General features: G+C 36.7%; 1 protein-coding gene across 1 annotated transcript in view; it reads left to right on the top strand.

Moving 5' to 3' along the window:
• atrnl1b (attractin-like 1b) overlaps nucleotides 1–23,348 on the top strand; it is a 1,075,952-nt gene that overhangs the window by 673,304 nt on the left and 379,300 nt on the right. The window contains exon 26 of the mRNA XM_039775615.1: nucleotides 14,718–14,796. Coding sequence (XP_039631549.1) covers nucleotides 14,718–14,796 — 79 coding nt within the window. The remainder of the gene's footprint in view (nucleotides 1–14,717; nucleotides 14,797–23,348) is intronic.

The raw sequence follows: 23,348 nt of genomic DNA, 5'->3' as shown, positions 1-23,348 counted from the left end.
ACTAGAAAATGATGTGGTCCATATTTTTTTTTTTAATAATTTTAACTTGAATTAAGTCAGTTTCTATCAAATGTCTACTGAAAGTTCAACCTGTGCCTTATGGAGAGGCTTGAGAGCAGGTGTCCATAATATGTAGATGGGGAATTTTGTCAAGCAGCATTGTGCCGAGCTGAAATACAGGGACATTCTAATGATCAGGCTGCAAGGCCAGCGAACTTGGGCATCATGGTCTCACAGCTAAGGCTACCATGATGTCTGACCTTAAATTTTGTTAAAGGATTTTGAAAGTCCTACCAGGTCAGGTGAAGAGGCAGAAATAACATAGGTGGGTGAAATAGAGGTAGTGAGCGTGATAAGCCACAAAGAAGCTGCTCTGCAAACAGAAAGGTATCAACTGCAACAGTCAGTGTTGGTCCTAAATGGCATTATGTAGTATGCATTTGTTTTACTTCTGTGTTCTGTGTGATGTTACTGCCAATGTTGACTCATCCCTGTTGTTTCATAAAAATAACACCCTTTAGATTTATACAAAAGCGATTTTTGGTTCCATTTTCTTTTGTCTGGGTTGCTCACTTAGAGTACTTCTTGAATCCTATACACAGACACGCACTTGTATGCATCATGTATCAAAACACGTGAATATGCAAATCTTGTACTGACCACTTCTGAGAATTTAGTTGTCTTAGTGGCTAAAGAACAGTGAATAAGTGAACCTGCTCATTTCTTGTAAAGCTAAAGGATACATTTGAAGAAAATCTTAAAATTTACATGGTCAGCTTTAGTTTGCACCAAAAGGGTCAATAAGGTCTGAAAGTATAAAGGTTAAAATGAATTACATCAACATTGAATGGCACAGATTGCAAAGAATGTTAAATAAACAAAGTTATGAGCTTTTAAAGTAAACCCTTGCTCTAGGAATTTATATATTTACATATGTAATTATCTGTCTATCCATTTAAAGGGTTGTATCTGTCTGTCATGCAGTTACTCAGAAACTACTGGGTCTGGAACCTTGAACTTAGTTTTAATCAAATGCTTATGACATGATAAATGCTGGTGAATCAAAAAATATGGCTACCTGCAACCTTCATGAAGTTATCAGGGTTTGTATCTTTCCTACAGGAAACTGCATAGCGAAACTGTTTGAGAAGGTGACTTGGTAGAAAGAAAAAGAGGATCAACACAATCTGCTGAGCGTGAAGCAAATTGCAGAAGCCAGTTATGTGATAGGAAGAAAAATAATGCATCAGCCTGGCATCCTGCTGAAGTTTGTAAACTGCTGGGGCTGGAACTTCAATCTTGTCTGTTTCCTAGTAAAGGGTAGTTCTTGTTCTGTTAGTGGTCAGGAAAATAAGGTTCAGACCCCTTGTTTTATTTGCAGGCTTAATTGTAAGCCTAATCGGCGACTATAAATTGGTCCTGTACTTGTTCTATGTTGAGGACTGCTTCCTGCTTTGCACCCGATGCTTCCAGGGTAGGTTCTGACCCCAAAGTGCCTCCCAAATTGAGTTAAGCAGGTCTGAGAATGTTTCATTTTTTCCCAAGTCAATATTATATAATAACTGTATTATGCGTCCTCACAACTGCAAAATGTTTTTCCTTTATTTTTTCAAATTGCACTTTTATGAGGTTGCTTGCCTGAAAACAAATATTTTCTTTTGCAGGTAATTTAATTTTCTAGAGAGTGAAGCACAGGGAATGGATGCATTGAAACAAAATTTGCTTTATAGCAGAACATTGTAAGCTATCTTATGTCTTCTTTTTAATATAAAGGAAGATGAAATGTATGTTCTCAAGGAAACTAAGTAAGCAGTTGTTAAATTTAATTACATTTGAACATAAAATAAATCTTGGCAAAATTATCAAAATCCATTTACAAATACTAAGACAGGAAAGGGTGAGGATGCTAGAGAAATCTTTTTTTGGCTCCAAATAACTGTGAGTAACACTGTGGATTCTAGTGATTTTGCTTTTTCTTTCACACACTGGAAAGTGTATTGATGTATTAACAGTGTTTAGGATGTGTCTTTAATTTCCTTTAATTTTGCCTTTAAAATATTTAGAGCTTGATTGTCTCCATATTGCCTGCTTTTGCCCTACTGTCCATTGGTAAGGACTGTTATCCCAGAATCAGTAATGGGTGCCTGGCCTTTTAGAATCACATAGGCATCTAGTGTGCCAAGAGAGCCAGACAGCTCTGTGATTTTATTATCGCTGAACCCTCGTAATGCCTCAAATAGCTGCCTTCCTGCCCATATCTAGTTCAGCCCAGAGCTGGGAGGAAGAAGATGTTTGGCAGCAAAGGTGAACTCATTGAGGAGGTAATACAAGTATAAAACTAGGCAAAGAATAACTGGAAGGTTAGTGGAAATAGAAGAGCCTGAATACGATTGTACAGTTGGTGTGATTATTTTATTTCTTACTGGGAGGTGTTTTCTATCTGACGAAAATAACAATAAAGCAATAATAAAGTAAAACCAACATTATGCATATAGTGTTTCTTGTGACAGAGAATCACCAGTGATGCACAGTTTCCTGTTTCATTACCCATTTCTGGTGTTCTGTTACTATAGTGCAAATTCACTGCTCTGACACTATGTGTGTTTGTATTCAGTGTACATTTTCATTTTGACTAATATCCCGTTTGATGTGAAATAGAATAAAGAGTGACCCCAATGGTAAATACATATACTGTATTTATATACACTCACCTAAAGGATTATTAGGAACACCATACTAATACGGTGTTTGACCCCCTTTCGCCTTCAGAACTGCCTTAATTCTACGTGGCATTGATTCAACAAGGTGCTGAAAGCATTCTTTAGAAATGTTGGCCCATATTGATAGGATAGCATCTTGCAGTTGATGGAGATTTGTGGGATGCACATCCAGGGCACGAAGCTACCGTTCCACCACATCCCAAAGATGCTCTATTGGGGTGAGATCTGGTGACTGTGGGGGCCATTTTAGTACAGTGAACTCATTGTCATGTTCAAGACACCAGTTTGAAATGATTCGAGCTTTGTGATATGGTGCATTATCCTGCTGGAAGTAGCCATCAGAGGATGGGTACAAGGTGGTCATGAAGGGATGGACATGATCAGAAACAATGCTCAGGTAGCCCGTGGAATTTAAACGATGCCCTAATGGCACTAAGGGGCCTAAAGTGTGCCAAGAAAACATCCCCCACACCATTACACCACCACCACCAGCCTGCACAGTGGTAACAAGGCATGATGGATCCATGTTCTCATTCTGTTTATGCCAAATTCTGACTCTACCATTTGAATGTCTCAACAGAAATCGAGACTCATCAGACCAGGCAACATTTTTCCAGTCTTCAACTGTCCAATTTTGGTGAGCTTGTGCAAATTGTAGCCTCTTTTTCCTGTTTGTAGTGGAGATGAGTGGTACCCGGTGGGTTCTTCTGCTGTTGTAGCCCATCCGCCTCAAGGTTGTGCATGTTGTGGCTTCACAAATGCTTTGCTGCATACCTCGGTTGTAACGAGTGGTTATTTCAGTCAAAGTTGCTCTTCTATCAGCTTGAATCAGTCGGCCCATTCTCCTCTGACCTCTAGCATCAACAAGGCATTTTCGCCACAGGACTGACGATACTGGATGTTTTTCCCTTTTCACACCATTCTTTGTAAACCCTAGAAATGGTTGTGTGTGAAAATCCCAGTAACTGAGCAGATTGTGAAATACTCAGACCGGCCCGTCTGGCACCAACAACCATGCCACGCTCAAAATTGCTTAAATCACCTTTCTTTCCCATTCTGACATTCAGTTTGGAGTTCAGGAGATTGTCTTGACCAGGACCACACCCCTAAATGCATTGAAGCAACTGACGTGATTGGTTGATTAGATAAATGCATTAATGAGAAATTGAACAGGTGTTCCTAATAATCCTTTAGGTGAGTGTGTATATATATATATATATATATATATATATATATATATATATATATATATATATATATATGAATATATATGAATATATATATATATATATGAATATATATGAATATATATATATATATATATGAATATATATATGAATATATACAGGTATATATATATATATATATATATATATATATATATATATATATATATATAAAGATGTGCTGTTTTTATACTTTCTATAATGTAAGCGACATTATATAAATTTAAGGTGATTAGAAAGACGATTCTTTGTTTTAGCAATACAGTACATGGATACCTTCTCGCTACAAGAGTACATAAACTAAAGAATTTTATTTATTTCCTTGGGTTTATTTACCTACCTTTGTTCTTTGGTCTAGTGGAAGGTTGACATATTGGTGGTTGTTATACCAGTCTCAGTCCCAGCAATGCTTGCTTTGGTTCTTTACTGAAGATTTTTACACTTATTCTCCATTATGTTTCAACAGTGATTGATTCCTATCATTTAGGGGCCTTAGAGGCTTCAATGTGTCAAAGAGTAGGTTATGAATTATGTTTTTGACAGGAATCCCAAAATGAATTTCAACCACACTCTTTTATACTGTACTCATTATTTGCTAAAATGAATTGGAGGATATTGTGTTCCTTTTATTTAATAATATTTTTTTGAAATGTTCATTTTATGTGTTAGTATTCTTTTTTCAGTTTATACAGTAGTACAAATTCTCTATGAACTGAGGACCACATTTCTCCAGAAGTAAGCTGCTCCTCATTACATCTTCTGGTTTTCTATTTATTGGCATAAGACATAAGGGGAGTGTTTGACTATTTTGGATCGTAAATAGTCCTGACACTGGCTGTAATAAAGCTCACTCTCAGTGGTATAAATCAGCATTGCACCTCGCAGCAGGACTTCTCTGATATATAATTTCAGGGCCATACAAATTTGAGTCCCCATTTCTTACTTCTTGATACTTTTGTCTGGGTATTATACTCATATCTAGTCAGTGACGTGCGGTGAGGTTCATGGCTGGTGAGGCACTGACTCCTTCAGAGTCAGATTTACAAATAGATGAACCCAAAAGAGACTATTCACTGTTCAGTTGGCAGCATGCATATTAACTACTGTATCATATCTCCTCAGCGTTTTTTACACACACATAGGTAAGGCACATATTTGGCTAAGAAAAAACGTTACATTTATAGCGGCGAGAGAGAGCGAATTTGCTGTGCACTCTCCACGTGTTATAAATTTGTCGTTGCAGTTTCACTTTCTAGTACTCATTCAATGCAAATAAAAGTATAGTGTGGTGTACAAAAAAACAGATTTCAGTTTTGACCTTATTTAAAATATTTAGTTATTTTTAAAAGCTGTTAATTCTGATTCTTTAATCAATTTTTATACAGACTGTTCAGTAAAAGGATAACAAAAAAAACAAAAGAATATTTTATTTAAGATTAAAATTTAGTTTTTAAATACTAGATTGTTTCTTAGTATTATCCCATTTTTTATATACAGTAATTGAAAACTGTGTATGGTTTTACCTTTATTTGTAAATGAAGTCCATGCGCCTGTCCTTCTCCATGAATATCTCCATCACTTTCTTGTAAAAGTCCTCCTTATTTTCCTTTCATTTTAAAAGGCTTAATCTTCTATTTTGTCAGTCAGTTGTAACAGAAAATAAAAATAAACGGACCTCTGATATCCGTTTTCTGTTATCGCTAACTTATTGGCGCCTCTGCGTAGACGAACAGCAGCAACGAGCATCTATTGGGCTCACATGCACCCCCTTCAGTGCAGCACGGTACTTTCTGCCTTACCTTGGGCCTTTTCACTGTGGTTTTATATCCGATCAGCAAGACTAAATATGTCACACACATTCCTTAAAGATATTTGCCGGACTGTGGAAAGTCAGGGTGTATAATAAACATGTCTGCAAACATTATATTGGCGACATACAGAGAGACAGCAACAGACACGCGCCAAATGCATGCATCAACCCCGTGTGTGAAGGGAGAGCGCCTTCCACGGGGAGGCGCCACTTGTCACTGCCGCACGTCGTGTTTCTCCCCTGTATTTGAACAGGAAATGCGCAAATTCAATGATATTGACTATAAAAATTATTTAAATTATTGGAATCCTACATAAAACAAATTTATAGCACAGACCAGTGGACAAATTTATTTTTTGTTATAATTATTAGTTTTTTTTTTACTTTTCATGATAACCTCACCTGCCTCCCTTGATTGCACGTTCCTGTACCCAGTCAAATGTATCACTGCCTCTCTTCGTACACCATACTGTGTCTGTGTGATTTTTGTAATAAAGTAAATCATAAATACAGTATCTTTGTTTCATTTAAAAAAAAATTCATTAGATTTTTACATCTTCAGCATAGAGAGCCAGATTTCGTCTTTTTACTAATTGTGTACTTTATTTTAAAATGTTGCACTGCTTTTAATTTGCATTTGCTTAATACAGTGCTCTTTTTGAATGCCATACAGCAAACAAATAAGCATACTTCACACTTGACTGCAAAGCACATTGACTTTACAGTAATACCCTGCTAATAATCCATTATTTATATCATGAGAGCATTAAGCACCAGACAGGGACCAACTACATGGACAAAAAAGATTTTGCTTCCTAAACACTTTTGGGTGTTTCTTATGGATTTTGGCCTGCTGATCACACAAATCACATTTATACTTTTATGTCATATAATGTTGGCTATTTTTGTGATGGAAATCTGATGGAACATCTATGGTGACCTCAAAGTAGTGGAATTGCTACTAGGAATGTAGCTTAGATATATGAAGTACTGTTGTTTCATTTGCAAATGGGACAGCCATGCTAAAGAGTCTCATTACATTAAAAATGGCTGGTTGCTCTGTAAGAATTTTGAGACAGACGTTTCCATGAATAACCAATGCCAAGAATAAGGAAGGCACTCTTTTTGGTTCATAAATCAGACACATCATCAGTGACAAGCAGTTAGAAGATTTGATAGTGAAGACTGTGGAAATCACATGGAAGGCATTCAAGGATGTTGTTGAAGAGTTTTCATGGCATCTACCTCACACCAAACTACATCCAGCCAATTGACTGCATTCACCTTCACACTTCTTCCCTGTAAAACCTGATGCAGCCAGTGACGAACATGGTAAAAGGTTTCAACAGGACATTGCAATAATGGAAAAGCAGAATCAGGGTAATCGGAGTCCATCAGTACTGGCTGACTATTGTAGGACACTGAAATAAGAAGTGGTTATCCACAAGACCCACTGCACTCTGGAATGAAGCTTGGAAACAATAAACATACCTTAAGTACATTTATGTTATGTAGAATGTCCAGAGTGTGCTGGATGGACTTTTGGGCTTGGAACACCTGTTGATTTTATTTTTTCTCTCCAGTTTACCTTTTTACATTTACTTATTTGGCTGACACCCTTTTCCTAGGTGGCTTAAAACATTTATGATGCAATTGGTTACATTACATTTGTTTTTCCAGTTGGAGCACAGGCAGGTCATGTTACTTATGCTCTGTCACACAGTGTCTGCAGTGGGAATTGAGCCCACAACCTCAGGGTTTGAAGTCTAAAGCCTTAACCACTATCTAGTTTATCTGGGGTTTTTTTTATTTCTGTCCTCCTGTGTATAAAATGTAATATATTGATGTTGCATCAAACAGTGAACATAAATTGAAAACAGCCAAAAAACATTTTAGCTCAATTGATCTAAGATCACTAAGCAGTCAAATTCAGTGAAAGTTCATATAATGTTTCTCCAAAGTCATATGTGGCACAGTCAATCTAAAATCATATTTGTGTTCAGCCGCCTGAAGCTGTCTATCATAATCACCAAAATTTTTTTCAGGAAGTAAATCTTTTGAAAAGATGTGCTTGTCCAGTAATTGTTAAATGATAAAAAGTCACCAATCAAAGTCTAAATTGGGATAAACGACTGAGACAGACCTAGACAGGGCACAGGTTCATCACAGGGCCCACTTACATACACAACCACACAAGGCCCATCCTGTTTTAATGTATTAAGATCAGAGAGATTGTAATATTTAGCATATTGAAAAGTGTTGTATTAAAACAGTTTCCAGAATCTGTTTTATTTGGTATCAATTTTAATTGCTTAGTATGTTAAACTTACTGTTGCTATGGTGAATGTGAATTTTTAAAAGACAGACCTCTGATATTTGAAAAAGAGTGCTTGGCGCATTTCAACCAATTTTGTTTTCCATCTCCACTAGCAATTAATTTTTGTAACACTGCTGAATATGTTATTACATAGCGAGTACATTCCACATACAACACTGTGCTTTATACAGCAGTTAATTGTATTGCTTTCTGCAAGCAGTTGTATTATGTACTTACAATAAGGTCTGTCTTTTTATTTCATGGTTCATTGAGCTAAATGTTTGTTCTTGTTAACTGTTTATCTGTTTTCCCCCACATATGAGAATGAGAATCAGCATTTCTTGTGGGTCTTGCTGATATGCTGCTACTGAAAGTCTTTAACAACTTTGCTATGGCTTCTTTTGTGAGCCCTTTAGTACTAGTACAACTGCTTTAAACAGACCTATGTATTAGTATTCATATTCTTTAATGATCTTCTTTTATCTTCTAGGTTTATTTGTTCCCTCCACCCACATTTTTAGCACTTAATTAAAATTCAGCCCTTGTGAAACTTTTTTTTTCTTTTTTGTTTTAACATTAATGGCTCCTATTTTGCAGCTTTACAGCAAGCATCATTTTCGTGACATGTGTGAACTTGTTTTTAAAAGTAAAACACAGAAAAAGACACCCTTCATCTAATTTACTTTAAATAGCATGGATTAATTCTGTACGTTTTTTTTTTTGTTTTTTTTTGTTATCTCTAGTATATGTTGGTTATTTTCCACAATCATAACAACTTTCTCAAATGTGCTTAGTAAAACAGGTAAACTGAAAGCCAGGGTTTCCCATTGAAATTTTGTATTTCAGTTCATTCATGTGAAGTATGCAGTGTTGACAAAAAATGGGGAGTTTAAGCCAGAAATGTTCAGGTGAACTAACTGATATAGTGCCTTACACTATCTGCCTACCCTGATTAGTTAAATTCCAACCTAAATTAGTATGACATTTAATTTCTGGTATTCTTATTTAGGATTTATTTCATTATTTCTGTAGGTTTATTTATGTTAATGATGTTAGTACTAAAAAGACAACAGTAAGTGAAGAACACATTAACATATGAATAATTTATGATATACACACCATATTATATGTATTTAATGACGCAGTATACTTCTATAACAGTGCATCTCGGCAGATTAATTATTTAATGGAAAGCACAATTTTGAAATTTATAATACTGTTTGTGAAGCACAGGATCTCGCTTCAGTTGTGAATTGCTTTTATTCGTATGGCTGCTGAGCATAACAGAATGGTTAATGCTGATGGTGAAATAGGAGTAAAGAGAGTTGTAGGCAGAATAATGGCATCTACTTCCTGCATCATAGTATAATGCATTTTTAGTCTTGCAGATAACACCTTTTTAACAGAATTACAGGAAATACAATAATAAAACATTTAAACCCTATAAGGTCCTTCGAGAAATGAATAACACCGACCTTTGCTCATTCTCCATCATCCTACAGATGCTTAACAAGAATCAGTGCTGGAAAATGAGTAGGCTTTTTTAGTATAGCCAAGCAGCCACCCCATTATAAAATTACCCTTGCCTTGTAACAGGTCATATTACTCTCTACTGATTGTTACTTCTGCCATGTGTGCACAAAATTGCATTGTGGGGGTATATTTGGGCATACTCTTTCCGGTAAATGGACTTTTTACTTACACCTGTAGTGAACGGCTACACTTTTCAGCACACATATGAGGAAAGTACAGAATGCCCAAAACATTGACTTCTAATGTCAGTTTAACTGAAAATAAAAACATCTTTTGAGGCACAGGAACGTACCACATCGTTATCATCATTGTAACACAGGCTTTGCTACACTTCAGTAAAAGACATACATAGTAGGATTTTTTTAATTCTGAAGGACACTGCTCCTGTGGCTTTATTGTCATAAAATCTGCACACATTGCTGTATACATTGGCAAGAAATACAATTCTTCAGGACCACTGTACACTATATAAACAAATACTACATATATTATTTCATAACTATACAGTATATCATACATAACATGGGACCAGTGCAAAACAAGTTAAAAAATACCAAACTCTACTAAACTATACCAATAGATAATTGAACAAATAATAAGTAAATGAATAGGTAGTAATACATTTAAAGATAGTTAAAAGGGATAATAGTGATAATAACAGCTAATAATAGCGACAACGCTAGCAACAGATGTCCCGTATATTGAAAGATATGAGTGGAGTGGATCAGCACTGAGTTCAGTGTCTAAACATTCAAGGGGTAGAAGCTGTTGCAGAACTTGGTAGGACTGGGTCGAATGTTACAGTACCTTCTGTCAGATTAAAGTAGGACAGAGTGACCATGGAAAGAGTCAGTTCTGTCTTTCACAATGCTCAGGGCTTTGTGGATACAATGCTTGATATACTGTAGATGTCTTTAAAAGAGGTTACAGATGCACCAGTGATTGTTCTGCTGTTGTAGGAAATTGATATCCTGCAGTTCTAATACCAGACAGTGATGCAGCTGGTCAGAACATTGTAGATGGTACCCTTTAGAATGTAGTGAGAATGGGCAGAGGGTAGGTTTGCCTTGCCTCCCAAAGAAAGTGGAGATGCCGTTAGTTGTCCAGCTGAGGTCCACTGCCAGGTGGACACCAAGGAATTTAGTTCTTTTGACCAATTCCGCCACAGAAGCCTTGATATGTGGAGTTGTGGGTTACCTGGTCTTCCCTGTAGTCAACAGTCATCTCTTAGATCTTGTCCATACTAAGAGACACATTGCTGCACTTGCACCAGTCCACAGGACATGTAAGTTGACTCATCCACACTGCTGATGAGGCCCGGCACTGTTGTGCTGTCAGCGTACTTGATGTTGTAGTTGTATGCAGCCATACCATTGTGAGTCAGCTGTGTGAAGAGAATTGGGCTGTCAGGAAGTCCAGGATCCATTTGCAGAAGTAACTGTTGTAGACTAGCAGACTCATCTTCCCTATGTGCTTCTGAGGCATGATAATGTTGAATACTGTACTGAAGTCTATGAACAGCATTCTAGCATAAGTTTTGCTTTTGTCCAGATGGGATAGAACTAGATGGAGAGTAGATGATATGGAATTCTCAGTGGAATGGTTTGAATGATAGGCAAACTGGAGAGGGTCATGCGATGTGGGAATTCTGATTTTCAGGTGGGCACAAGACTAGCTTCTCAAAGCACTTTATTATGACCAGTGCAAGTACTACAGGGCGATAGTCATTGAAGTAAGAGATTGAAGACTTGTTCAGCACAGATAGGATTGTGATGGTATTGAAACACTTGGGGACATCCACCTGGCACAAGGAAATGTGGAAGATGTCTGTAATTCCTTAAGCCCTCGGCCAAGTATGTTGTCTGGTCTGGCAGCTTTGCATTAGTTTACATTCAGCAAAGTTCTCCTCATGTCATCTGTGGACAAACACAATAGCTGTTCCTCCTGAAGAGGGATAGACTTCCTTGGTGGTAAATCATTTGATCATAATTTATGAAACCATGCATATAAGTTATCACTATCGCAGACAGACGATGTGGTCTAATAGTCTTGTAATGGCCTGGATTCCATGCCACATGCACTGTTTTGTCTCTGGTGTTCTGAAAGTGGCTATGAATTTTCTTGCCATACTCTCGCTTTGATGCCCCAAGATAGGTTTGCCCTCATTATACTGAGGGCTACCTTGTCACCAGATGTAAAAGCAGCATTACAGTCTTTTAAGAGTGTACGTAACTCCAGTGTAACAGTTTACAGGTAAAATGCAAATTCCGAATAATTTAGTTTCTGCACACACAAATACAATAATTTAATGTAAGATTTGTATTATTCATTCCACTAAAAAAGTCTCAGTAGTTGATACAGTATCATCTCGTCATGCATGTTCACTCAGCTCCTCACTCCTGTTCTGCTTCTTTAGCACAGTCTAGCAGGTTTCTTTTATTTAACAAAGTGTCCTTGAATGCTTTGCTTTTAGTGTCTGTGCCAGATGTTTGCAAATTGCTCTAATGATGCAGGTTCGCTTTTGTCACAAGCTTAGTGTTTTGTGTGTGTGTGTGTGTTTAAAGTTAATATAAATATACACAATATGTTAATGTGTAAATATAGAAAGCAAAAAAAATGTCATAAAGTGTATTAAATCTGAAATCACACCAGCTACCTGTGCATTTTTCACTTCTTGCTACAGAAGTATTGGCACCTGGTTAAATGCCAGTTTGCTCAGACCAGGGACACAAACTAATCATCACCTCCAGCCCAGACAAATAGCATCTCAGACTAGATTTTATCCTGTCAGATTTAAATCACATTTTTTTTTTTATTATTCAATTTGCCGACATATTTTAAGTGATAAATGGCTATACAAAGCGTTTCTCTTTCTCTTATGTTCTTGCTAGGTCAGTTCAGTTTGTTTTGATATGGTATACCACACTGTATGCTTTCACATAGGGTTTACACTTGGACATACATTTAGAAAATAGTTATGATAACAGCAATATACAAAACTTAACATTTACAGACACTTCAAGTAAGTAACATGGCTTGGTAAAATACTTTTCTCTTATGTTGAATCCATACTTTTAGTACATCTTATTGCAAACAGAATTTAACAAGGTACTTAATAAAATTATATTCAATAGTATGTGCAAACACCTGTATCCCACTGTAGGAGGGCCTATACCAGTATTTAGGAAATGTATGTTTGTTAACAAATAGTAGCTTTCCTCACTGACATACTTAATGAATTAATCAGGACATAAATAAAGTCATAGATAATACATTAAAGCAAAGTGGTAATCAACTGTACTAAACAAACTTGAAATTGCAACTATTAAAGTAGCCTAGTCTTACTTATGAGGAAAATGTTTGATTGCATTCAAATGTATTAAAATAAACACTTTTTTACCATTAGTGTGCATGTTTTTTTGCGATTCAACTGAAATCTAAATCTGCCACTAGAGCAATTAAGTGCATTATAAGACTTTTATCTACCTGAAATGAAAACACAGGTCAAAGACCCTGAATGGGACACCAGTCCGTTACATCATAATACCCAACTACGCACCTACAGTTCACTCTCGCCAGTTCCCCTATAGTAACTGAATGACTTAGAATTGTTGAAGGAAAGTGAGCTTTGAAGTGAAAACCAAAACAAATATGATGGGATTGTGGACACTCCACATTTAAGGCATCCCAGAAATGAATCAGCCTGTTGTCTGAGCAATGCAAATGTAAAAAAAAAATCTATTGTGATTTTCATTGGATAGCCATGAACACAATTTGAATACCTTGCATTATTTCTTAATAGACTGTTTTAACTTTTCAAATTAAGCCAAAACTCTTTTTCTTCAAGTCTTTTCGTTATCTTATAATGTAGGAGACAAGCTGGAATTCCCAAATCTGCAAAATTGTGAAATGAATAAAATTTCATGCAAAACTGAGAGGAATAAAGCTTAACACACAAGGCATCCAAACTGGGAAACCAAAACAGACACCTAGAAGCGGCCATGCTACCCCTTAATGGAAAACTCGGCTGATTTAAAAATCAAATGGGCACGATCTCTCTTATTAGTGCCATGCAATGCACAATTTAACATAATAATTGCATTAGTTATGCATGTAGATTGCTTTAAAATGGCCATTTGAATAATTGTTAGTATTGTAAAATCTGTCTATTCAAGAAAAAAAAAGTCAGTTCATGCCCAGTTATCAGGCCCAATATGAGTGTTTGTGCCCTACAGTGGACTGGCATCCCATTCAGGACTGGCACTTGCATCACCATGTTATTCTGAAGTGAATGAAGCAAATGCTGACAGATCAAAAGAAAAGTAAAAGCTGAAATTCATAATCTTCAGAAACCTGTCAGATGGGAACTACTGGTTACAAATCAAGGGTCCTCCTTATTAAGGGCATGAAATTGCTGTGTTTATTACTTTACAGTATCCTAGTTTAAAAAACAAAAAGGTTACTAACGGTAATGCAAATGGCAAAAGCAGTAAGCAGATGTTCTCTTTCTCCAAGTCCTGCGTAACATTTTCCTGGAGTGTGGGATTTACGCCAACAAAAAAAAATTTGTCTCAAGGGCGGTTTAAATATTTTCTTCACTTCTCACAATCCCCCTTGAAAAAGTAATTTGCATAATATAGCTATCTTTGTGCGGTGCGTCCTGTTTGCGTATCAATGTTTGTGCTACATATAGAGTAACAGCGAAGACATGGGGCAAGTGGCACTTAAAGAACACATTTTGAAGTTGGTACCAGTGTGTTTCACAGGCCATTTACTTGGTAAATATGCATAACTTCCTCAGAGAGCAGAGAGCTAAGATGGCATTGAAATGTCAGTTTACCACTTCATTTTCGCAATGTAAACACTGAATCTTGTTTATTTTCGAACTTCACAAAATTTAATAAGTGCAAAACTTGCAGGCAACTAGCATAGCATTTTCATGTGTAATTTTCTATTTATTTATTTATTTTTAACTGTGAGCAGTGCTGGACAGCTGAGTTTAATTCAGCAGTACATGAGGATGGGTGTTGTGTTAGCACAATGATAATTGTTAACTTGCCTTTATGGTAAAAGTGTAAAAATTCATAATGCTGTTTTGTTTTACATTTTAGTTGCTTCTTGTCACTGCTCCTTGTTGCTGCCGTCGTGTGGAAGATCAAACAGACCTGCTGGGCTTCCAGACGCAGAGAGGTAGGATTTTTTTCCTCTTTCTTTTTTATTTTTTGCACTGAATAATGAAAGTTTCATTGTCACATATAACGCAGATGGCATCCAGCCCAGATGAACATATGAGGCATATGAGTTTTTTCTTTATATTTGTAATGTGTTTAATGCATTATGTTGTATTTTCAATAATGTAAACTGCAATAAATAAATCAAGACACAGAAGCTGACAGAGCATTCAGTGTTTACCTTTATTTGAGAATATAATATTTCCAAACACAGTCATTTTCTCATATAGCGTAATATGATCGTGTTTAGTTTAACTATGGATTAGAAAGTGTAGTTTGCTGTTTGTTACCTGCTAATTTAAAAAAAATCCATATATTTAACACATACTTTTAGCTGTGCTCTTTTTTTGTGGTGTACAAGAGTCCAGATAAGATATTTTAATTTATGAGGTTCATTTTACATTGGTAGACAAGCTAATACTGGAAATGCCTAAACTGTTAACCTTGATTCTCACATACATCCTGCAAAACTTACCTGTTCAACATTCACTCAGCACAGATAAGCTTAAATATAAATCAAGAACATCTCAACACCAGCCAAGGCTAACTACCTCAACTTTAGTACCTCTCCAGGGGCTGCTCTGCTCAAGAGGTGACCCTGCTTGGATTCACTTACGTGTTGATCTGCCTTCAGATTGCTTCCCCTGAAAGGGCTACACTTCAGAATACCCCAGCAAAAGCTAGGAACCAATACTCCTGTCGGGCTCTTTAATACCGATGTCTATCTTGGAAAGGGCTACACAATCTTAACAGAAGCCAAGGGCTGGTTACTACCCATGACAGTACGTAACCTAAAAGTTTGTTCAAATAATAATCATTGGTCATTGCTAAATGTAAGGAAACAACAAGACACTTCAGCAAAGCAATACTCAAACTGTTTCAATCATTACTTATGTTAACTTGAAGGAGAAAAACGGTGTAAATGTTAGATATGAAAACCTACAACCTGAACGATTCAAATCAGAGCAAAAGGGCAGCCTGTAGGTAGAAATTTCTGACCGAGTTGTCTTCTCTTTCGGAGTTGTTTCTCTCTCTATCTCTCCTCCTTCCTTCTTACTGCAAATTCCTTTTAAAGTATAGAGTCTTGCAGAGTGCTTTATGTAAAATATTACATCAGTCAAAAATATCACAAAACCGGTAAGTTTCCTTGTTCTGGTTGATTGTTAATTAAGTTATATTTGGTTAGGCATAAACATGTTAAGCTTAAGTTCCTAGTCTCCATCTGTAATATTCTTACAAGCATATACTCATTGGTCACTTTATCTAGGCATAAACATATACATTCTTATAAACAATGCCATTCTTTTAACAATTGTATACTTATTTTCCCAGAATTCCTGTCTATGTCTATTTTGTATACACCTTGGAATTTTATCTGATCCCAAATTAGAATTGGGAACTACCTCATTAATATTAATGATCAAATGAAATCATTTGTACCTGCCTGCTATTTCAGTTACAGAACATTTCCCACATGAGCTGTGAGTCTACAACTTAAAAGTCATTATCTAAAGAATTCTGAAATAAAAACTTGACTGAAATAAATCACTGAAATAAAACACGCAGTCCACCGATAATCACCGATTGGTATTTTACATTTCAAGTTACCTTTTTTTCTCCAGTTAAGAGAAATTCTTTCACAAACCTTAAGGTGTATCTTATAGGGTGACATTTTTGATTGGAAGCCACTTAAATCTAAACTCATACAAATTTTCTGCTTACATGTGTTACATTATTATTATTATTAATTTCCATTTGACTGACACCTTTATCCAAGGAAAATTTACAATTAATGTGTGAGCTAATTTGTAATGAGCTAACAAATGCAAAAATAAACAAATGAACAATTGTAACATAATTCAAAACAACAATAACAAAGAAACTTCCCCACTGACAAGTCTTGTCACAACCCACCAAGAGAAAGAGGTTAAGAAAAAATATAAATAAAGAACAGTGCCTGCGCAAATGTGAGAGAGAACCACAGCTCAGCCATCAGGAGAGAAAAATTCAAGGATCTATCCTTTGACATCACTGGTCACTGGCCATTCAGCTCCGTACCAGACAGCCTAATATTAGTGCTGGATGGGATGCAGAAAGTTCAACACATGTCACGTTGTAAACAGATAAGTTCTGGAAATCGGTGGAAAGACAATTTGGAATCTGCCAGTGAGAGACCATTGCTATCTTTTTGGTAGTTGTATCCAAGGAGAAGATCCACTGTTGTACAAAGGTAAGATGGTGAGAAAATAATATTAACAGATGAAAGGAGCATTAGAAATAAAGCGAGAGAAAGGGAAGACACAGTCAGTTCCAAACCATTGGAGGAATTTGTCAGGAGCATTTAATGAACAATAATGGTTAGCATTGAGGCCCAATCACAAACAGTTTACAGGGTGAAAGACTGGGGTGTCCAGTTCCAGTCCTGGTGAGCCTCAGTGGCTGCAGTTTTCATTCTGACCATCTTCTTAATTAGTGAGCTGTTTTTGCTGCTGATTAACTTGTTTTGCCTTAGTTTTAATTGATGTGACTCAGGCCCAGTAGTTGTTTTCTTTTTTCCTTAATGAGCAGCCAAACAATAATGAGACACAAAACGAGCCGCCATATGACCATCTAACCTGAAAATTAAGAAAGGTGAAGGTCTCAGTCATGTTGCTCTGCTCAGGTCACCAAAACGTTTTGACGGTGGTCTTAGTAAAAACAGAAAATCAACAGTCTGCTGTTGCAGAATGAGACAAAGATATTCAATAACTGCTTTAATTAACAGCAAGAACTGGCTTCTCATTAGGAAACTGGTTGGAGTGAAATTGGCTGGAGTTTGAAGTTCCAAGTTAGCTGGTCATCTGTTGGCTCGTTTCACGTTTTATTTCTGTTTGGCTGCCATTTAATGAAGAAACAAATCAATTCAGACTGAATTCTAATTAAAACAGGGCTATAGAAATGAATGGAAAAGGAGTTAATTAGCAATGAAAACAGCTCGCTGATTAGGAAAAGGGTTAGCATGAAAACTTGCAGCCACTGCTGCCCACCAAGACCGGAGTTGAGCACCCCTGGTGTAAGATATAGGCGGTGGTAGATTTGAACTGAATATATTGATTGTTGTTTTTGTAAGTAAAAGTATTGTTTTTAAAAAAAATGGTATAACTGGATAGAGTGGTGAAAGAAGTTTGCTAAAAAGTGTGGATATCCAGTTTTTCAACCAGAGAAAATAAAGCCTTTATTTGTCATTTCCAAAAAAAAAGTGTCAAATCCTTTACTCTTGGATGAAAAAAAAATATTCTTATTTAAGTTTCCAAAGTAAGCTGATTTTTTTAAAAATATTAATAGAACTGTGAAACCATTTGCCTTTGCATATATTGTCACTGCTTTACGATGTTAAAGGGTGAATTTAAAGCTGATTGATTAAAAGTGAATGACTGTCCTTGAACATTAACTTTCAGGAAGAGCAGATTATATTAAATCAATCAGTCATTGAACATCTTTTAGTGGAAGTGTAGCCCTTGGGTGCAAAAAAAAAGGAAAATATAAGACCATCGTTTCAGTTTTCTGCTTAAATGGGCTATAAAACTTGAAAAACAACATTTTAGAACCTGAAAATAGTTTTGACAATCACAGGCCATTTAACACACCATATTTTGTTAATGTTCACCTAAGTAGAGGCTGCATTACTTGAGAACATAAAGTATACAGAGTTTTTATTGCGCTATATATATATATATATATATATATAAACTGCTCAAAAAAATTAAAGGAACACTTTGAAAACACATCAGATCTCAGTGGGAAAAAGAAATCCTCCTGGATATCTATACTGATATAGACTGGGTAATGTGTTAGGAATGAAAGGATGCCACATCGTTTGATGGAAATGAAAATGATCAACCTACAGAGCCCTGAATTCAAAGACGCCCCAAAAATCAGAGTGAAAAATTATGTGGCAGGCTAGTCCATTTTGCCAAAATTTAATTGCAGCAACCCAAAATTGTACGCAGCACTTTGTATGGCCCCTGTGTTCTTGTATACATGCCTGACAACATCGGTGCATGCTTCTAATGAGATGACAGATGGTGTTGTGGGGGATCTCCTCCCAGATCTGGACCAGGGCATCACTGAGCTCCTGGACAGTCTGAGGTGCAACCTGGTGGCATTGGATGGACCAAAACATAATGTCCCAGAGGTGTTCTATTGGATTTAGTTCAGGAAAGTGTGGTGGCCAGTCAATGGTATCAATTCCTTCATCCTCCAGGAACTGCCTGCATACTCTCACCACATGAGGCCAGGAATTGTCTTGCACCAGCAGCCACTGTACCAGCATAGGGTCTGACAATGGGTCCAAGGATTTCATCCTGATACCTAATGGCAGCCAAGGTGCCTTTGTCAAGCCTGTAGCGATCTGTGTGACCCTCCATGGATATGCCTCCCCAGACAATCATTAACCCACCACCAAACTGCTCATGCTGAATGATGTTACAGGCAGCATAATGTTCTCCATGGCTTCTCCAGACCATTTCACTTCTGTCACGTGCTCAGGGTGAACCTGCTCTCATCTGTAAAAAGCACAGGGCACCAGTGGTGCATCTGCCAATTCTGGTATTCTATGGCGAATGCCAATCGAGCTACATGCTGTTGGGCAGTGAGCTCAGGGCCCATTAGAGGACATGGGGCCCTTGGGTCACCCTCATGAAGTCTTTCTGGTTGTTTGGTCAGAGACATTCACACCAGTGGCCTGCTGGACGTCATTTTGTAGGGCTCTGGCAGTGCTCATCCTGTTCCTCCTTGCCCACAGGAGCAGATACTGGTCCTACTGATCGGTTATGGACCTTCTATGGCCCTCTCCAGCTCTCCTAGAGTAACTGCTTGTCTCCTAGAATCTCCTCCATGCCCTTGAGACTGTGCAGGAGACACAGCAAACCTTCTGGCAATGACACGTATTGATGTGCCATCCTGGAGAAGTTGGACTACCTGTGCAACCTCTGTAGGGTCCAGGTATCGCCTCATGCTACCAGTAGTGACACTGACTGTAGCCAAATGCAAAACTAGTGAAGAAACAGTCAGAAGAGATGAGGAGGGAAAAATGTCAGTGGCCTCCACCTGTTAAACCATTCCTGTTTTGGGGGTCATCTCATTGTTGCCCCTCTAGTGCATCTGTTGTTAATTTCATTAACACCACAGCAGTTGAAACTGATTAACAACCCCCTCTGCTACTTAACTGACTAGATTAATATCCCATAAGTTTCATTGACTTTATGCTATACTCTGATTAAAAGTGTTCCTTTAATTCTTTTGAGCAGTATATATATATATATATATATATATATATATATATATATATATATATATATATGTGTGTGTGTGTATATATATATGTGTGTGTATATATATATATATATATATGTATATATATATGTATATGTATATATATATGTATATGTATATATATATATATATATATATATATATATATATATATATGTATATGTTTCTAAACTCTTTTGGGGCTACCCCCAATGGGACAACACGTCGAAGAGCATCCCGAAACGCAATCGCCACGTCTGTGGAAGACAGCCACCGGGGCAACTGCAGGCTCCCATCGTTGTAGCAGCTCACTTCGAAAGCAAATTCTAAAACATCGCGGTCGCAATTTGAGTGGCTGTCGTCAATGGTTAATGCAAGGAATATTGTAAATGCAGGGAACAGTATTACATGGCCATTAACCTGGTCATGACACTGCCTGTTTGCTGTGTCTGTGCATAGCGGAATTCTGTATCTTCTAACTTTATTCAGTGCCTCTTAAAGCTATTCCAACTGCAAAAGAGTGTTTTTACAGAAATAACGTTTGTTTGGTTTCCTTAAGTTATACTGGAGTGTTCAGACTTGTTTAGACATTGTTATCTGACATAAAATTAAATACCAGCAGTTTTGATTGGTAACAGAGATAAATTGTTTGTAAATGCAGTAGCCTGCCCACCTCTCAGGGCACACTATTCCTTATTTATGCAAAAACTTTTTGCTTAACATCTGTGTATAAGTTATATACTGTAAAATCTGAAGAGGTTTAATATTTTTGACATTATAGGAGAGTGTTCCATCAAACTCCCATATGTGCAAATACTGTACTCTTAAGTGTAAAAAATTGATCATTCCTGATTGTTTGCTTATGCATCATGCAATTGCTAGCACTTCCCCACTTCATGATTATTTGTGGGTTATTTTTAATGGTTTATTTAAATTATGTAACTTGTCTGCAGCGACTGTACCCTTGTGTGCAAAGAATGCTAGAAAACTGCTGAATGATCCTATTCAATTTTTCTCAGTGTCTTTTGTGGTAATATGCCTTGAGGACATATGAGACAGCTACCTTAATTAAGAGTCAAGGGGAGCTAAATGACTACATAGTGAAGACTTGAACCAAAATAGTTTATTTTTCAACTATACTTGTAGATCAAGGCACAGGGGAGTTCATCAGACATGCAAGTAACAGTTTCACTGTGCCCTGCACAGGTAGCAGCAAATGTGAATTTAATCTTAATATTTTTCAAATTTGGTTGTGTGTACATGTTTGAGTACACTTTGTAATGGATTTGTATCCCTGCCAGGATAGGCTGTGGCTTCCCATAATCTTTCACTGTAAAAAAAGCCTTTAGTGTTTTTTTTCTGTTATTAAAAGAGTTACAATTAGGACCCTTTCAATGGTTTTGTGCAACTTTTAAAATTAGCATCCACAAGTTTTTTTTCTTCCGTCTTTGTAGCTGCTCATTAAACTGCATCTGTTTTGTCCATCATTAGGTTTGCTTCAGACAAGACAATTTTCTAGTGTACATCATTAATAAAATGTCCATTACTGTAACCATGCCAGAAAAGGGTCCCCTAATGGGGGTGAGTTCTGTTGATCTTCCACCGAGCTGTGCTGAAAGTTTGTTTTGCGTCAGAATTCAAGTCTTCCTGTAATTCTGGTCTGGCACATGAAGGCACCCACTTGAGAGTAAGAATGCTCACTATGCTGCCTGTGAAAATCAAGCCAACTAAGTTATAGAAAACAAATAGATTGCTTTATAGTAAATGCTGCAAATACTATAAATCCCCAACTTTAATGACTTGAAATAGACAATAAACTTGAGAAAGAGCTAGCAAGCAAGAAAAATGAGAAGTACAGTAAAAGCAGCAGTGTCTGCCCTACTTGTATACATTAAACCAGACCACCTGTGCCAGTGCTTAATATAAAATCTTCAATCAATACAAATATGTTTTTCATTATCTTATTGCAGACAGTGGCATTTTACCAAATCCAAAACAAACCAAAATGCTGAGTAATATAATGTGCAGAGCTGTTACCAGAAAGATGAATAAAAACACAAAAAATGAAATAGAAAAGTGAACCCTGTAACCATAGCTTGGTATTTCCTGGTTTATTAAGTATTTATTTCCTTCCTCACAACCCTGACATAGATAGTCTGGTACAGTGCATTAAATAGATAGGTAGAGATCACACTTTATATTCATTACTGGACACAGAGTTCCACAACATTTGTTCCGGAAAGTCGCAGCCATCACGCATTTTCATTGTAACACAATTCCAATTTATATTCCATTTCCTAAATATTATTGAAGTCTTTGCTTTATTTAGTTTCCTCTTTCTTTTTGAATTCAAAATTACTTTTAGTGGGTCATTTTTGCTTTTCTTTTTAATCTATTATACATGAGTGGTTTTTGAACATTTTAATTCATATGAAATCTTTGTATAATTCATATGCCTGTTCAAAGCTTTCTTTAGATTTTGAAAAGCCTAATAAAAATATGGACATTTATGATCAGGGCAGAGGTGTAAATAACGAGGCCTGCAGATTCACCCCTAATGCGGGGTCACTTTTGTTGGCGCTTCATTGTATTTTACATTGTGCCATGCCAGATCTTAGACAAAGTCTTTAAATTGAGGTGTGCAACATTAGTTAGGGGTGAAGTGTATAGACATGGTTTGTGAACATTGCCCAGGCATCTTATTTCTTTTCATCTTAAATGAAGTCACAGTCAGTGCAGAGCAAGGCAGTACTGTGTTCCTGCCACTTACACTTTATACTAATGCATTGCTTTCCAGAAAGATCAATGCCACATCTGTATAAGAAAGTATGTGTCCTTATTTGATTTCTTAACACTTCACAAGTCAGAGCTGTGGAGTTACTCTTTTTGTGACACCACAGCTTCCCTGCTCATAGTTATTTTTTAATGAATTTCTTTATAACAAATTCTTTTTACAATGATTTGTGAATTTTGAACATTATTATCATCTTCAACCCATCCATTTCCTAAGCCTGTAAAATTTGTTGTAAAAATGTAATTTCCATGCTATATAGGAACGAAGGAAAGTCACCCAATACTTTAGGTGATACCCTTCATCAGGTGTGTAACTGAAGAAGAAACAGCAGGTAAATGATCTAGGAGGAGAAGGAGAGAACAATGCCATGAAGAATGGAATATGTGAATGGCAAAAGTAGGGGGGAAGATCTGCCATTAGAGAAG

Source organism: Polypterus senegalus, chromosome 1, assembly GCF_016835505.1.
Source record: "Polypterus senegalus isolate Bchr_013 chromosome 1, ASM1683550v1, whole genome shotgun sequence".
NCBI lineage: Eukaryota > Metazoa > Chordata > Cladistia > Polypteriformes > Polypteridae > Polypterus > Polypterus senegalus.
This window is presented reverse-complemented; position numbering and strand designations above follow the sequence as displayed.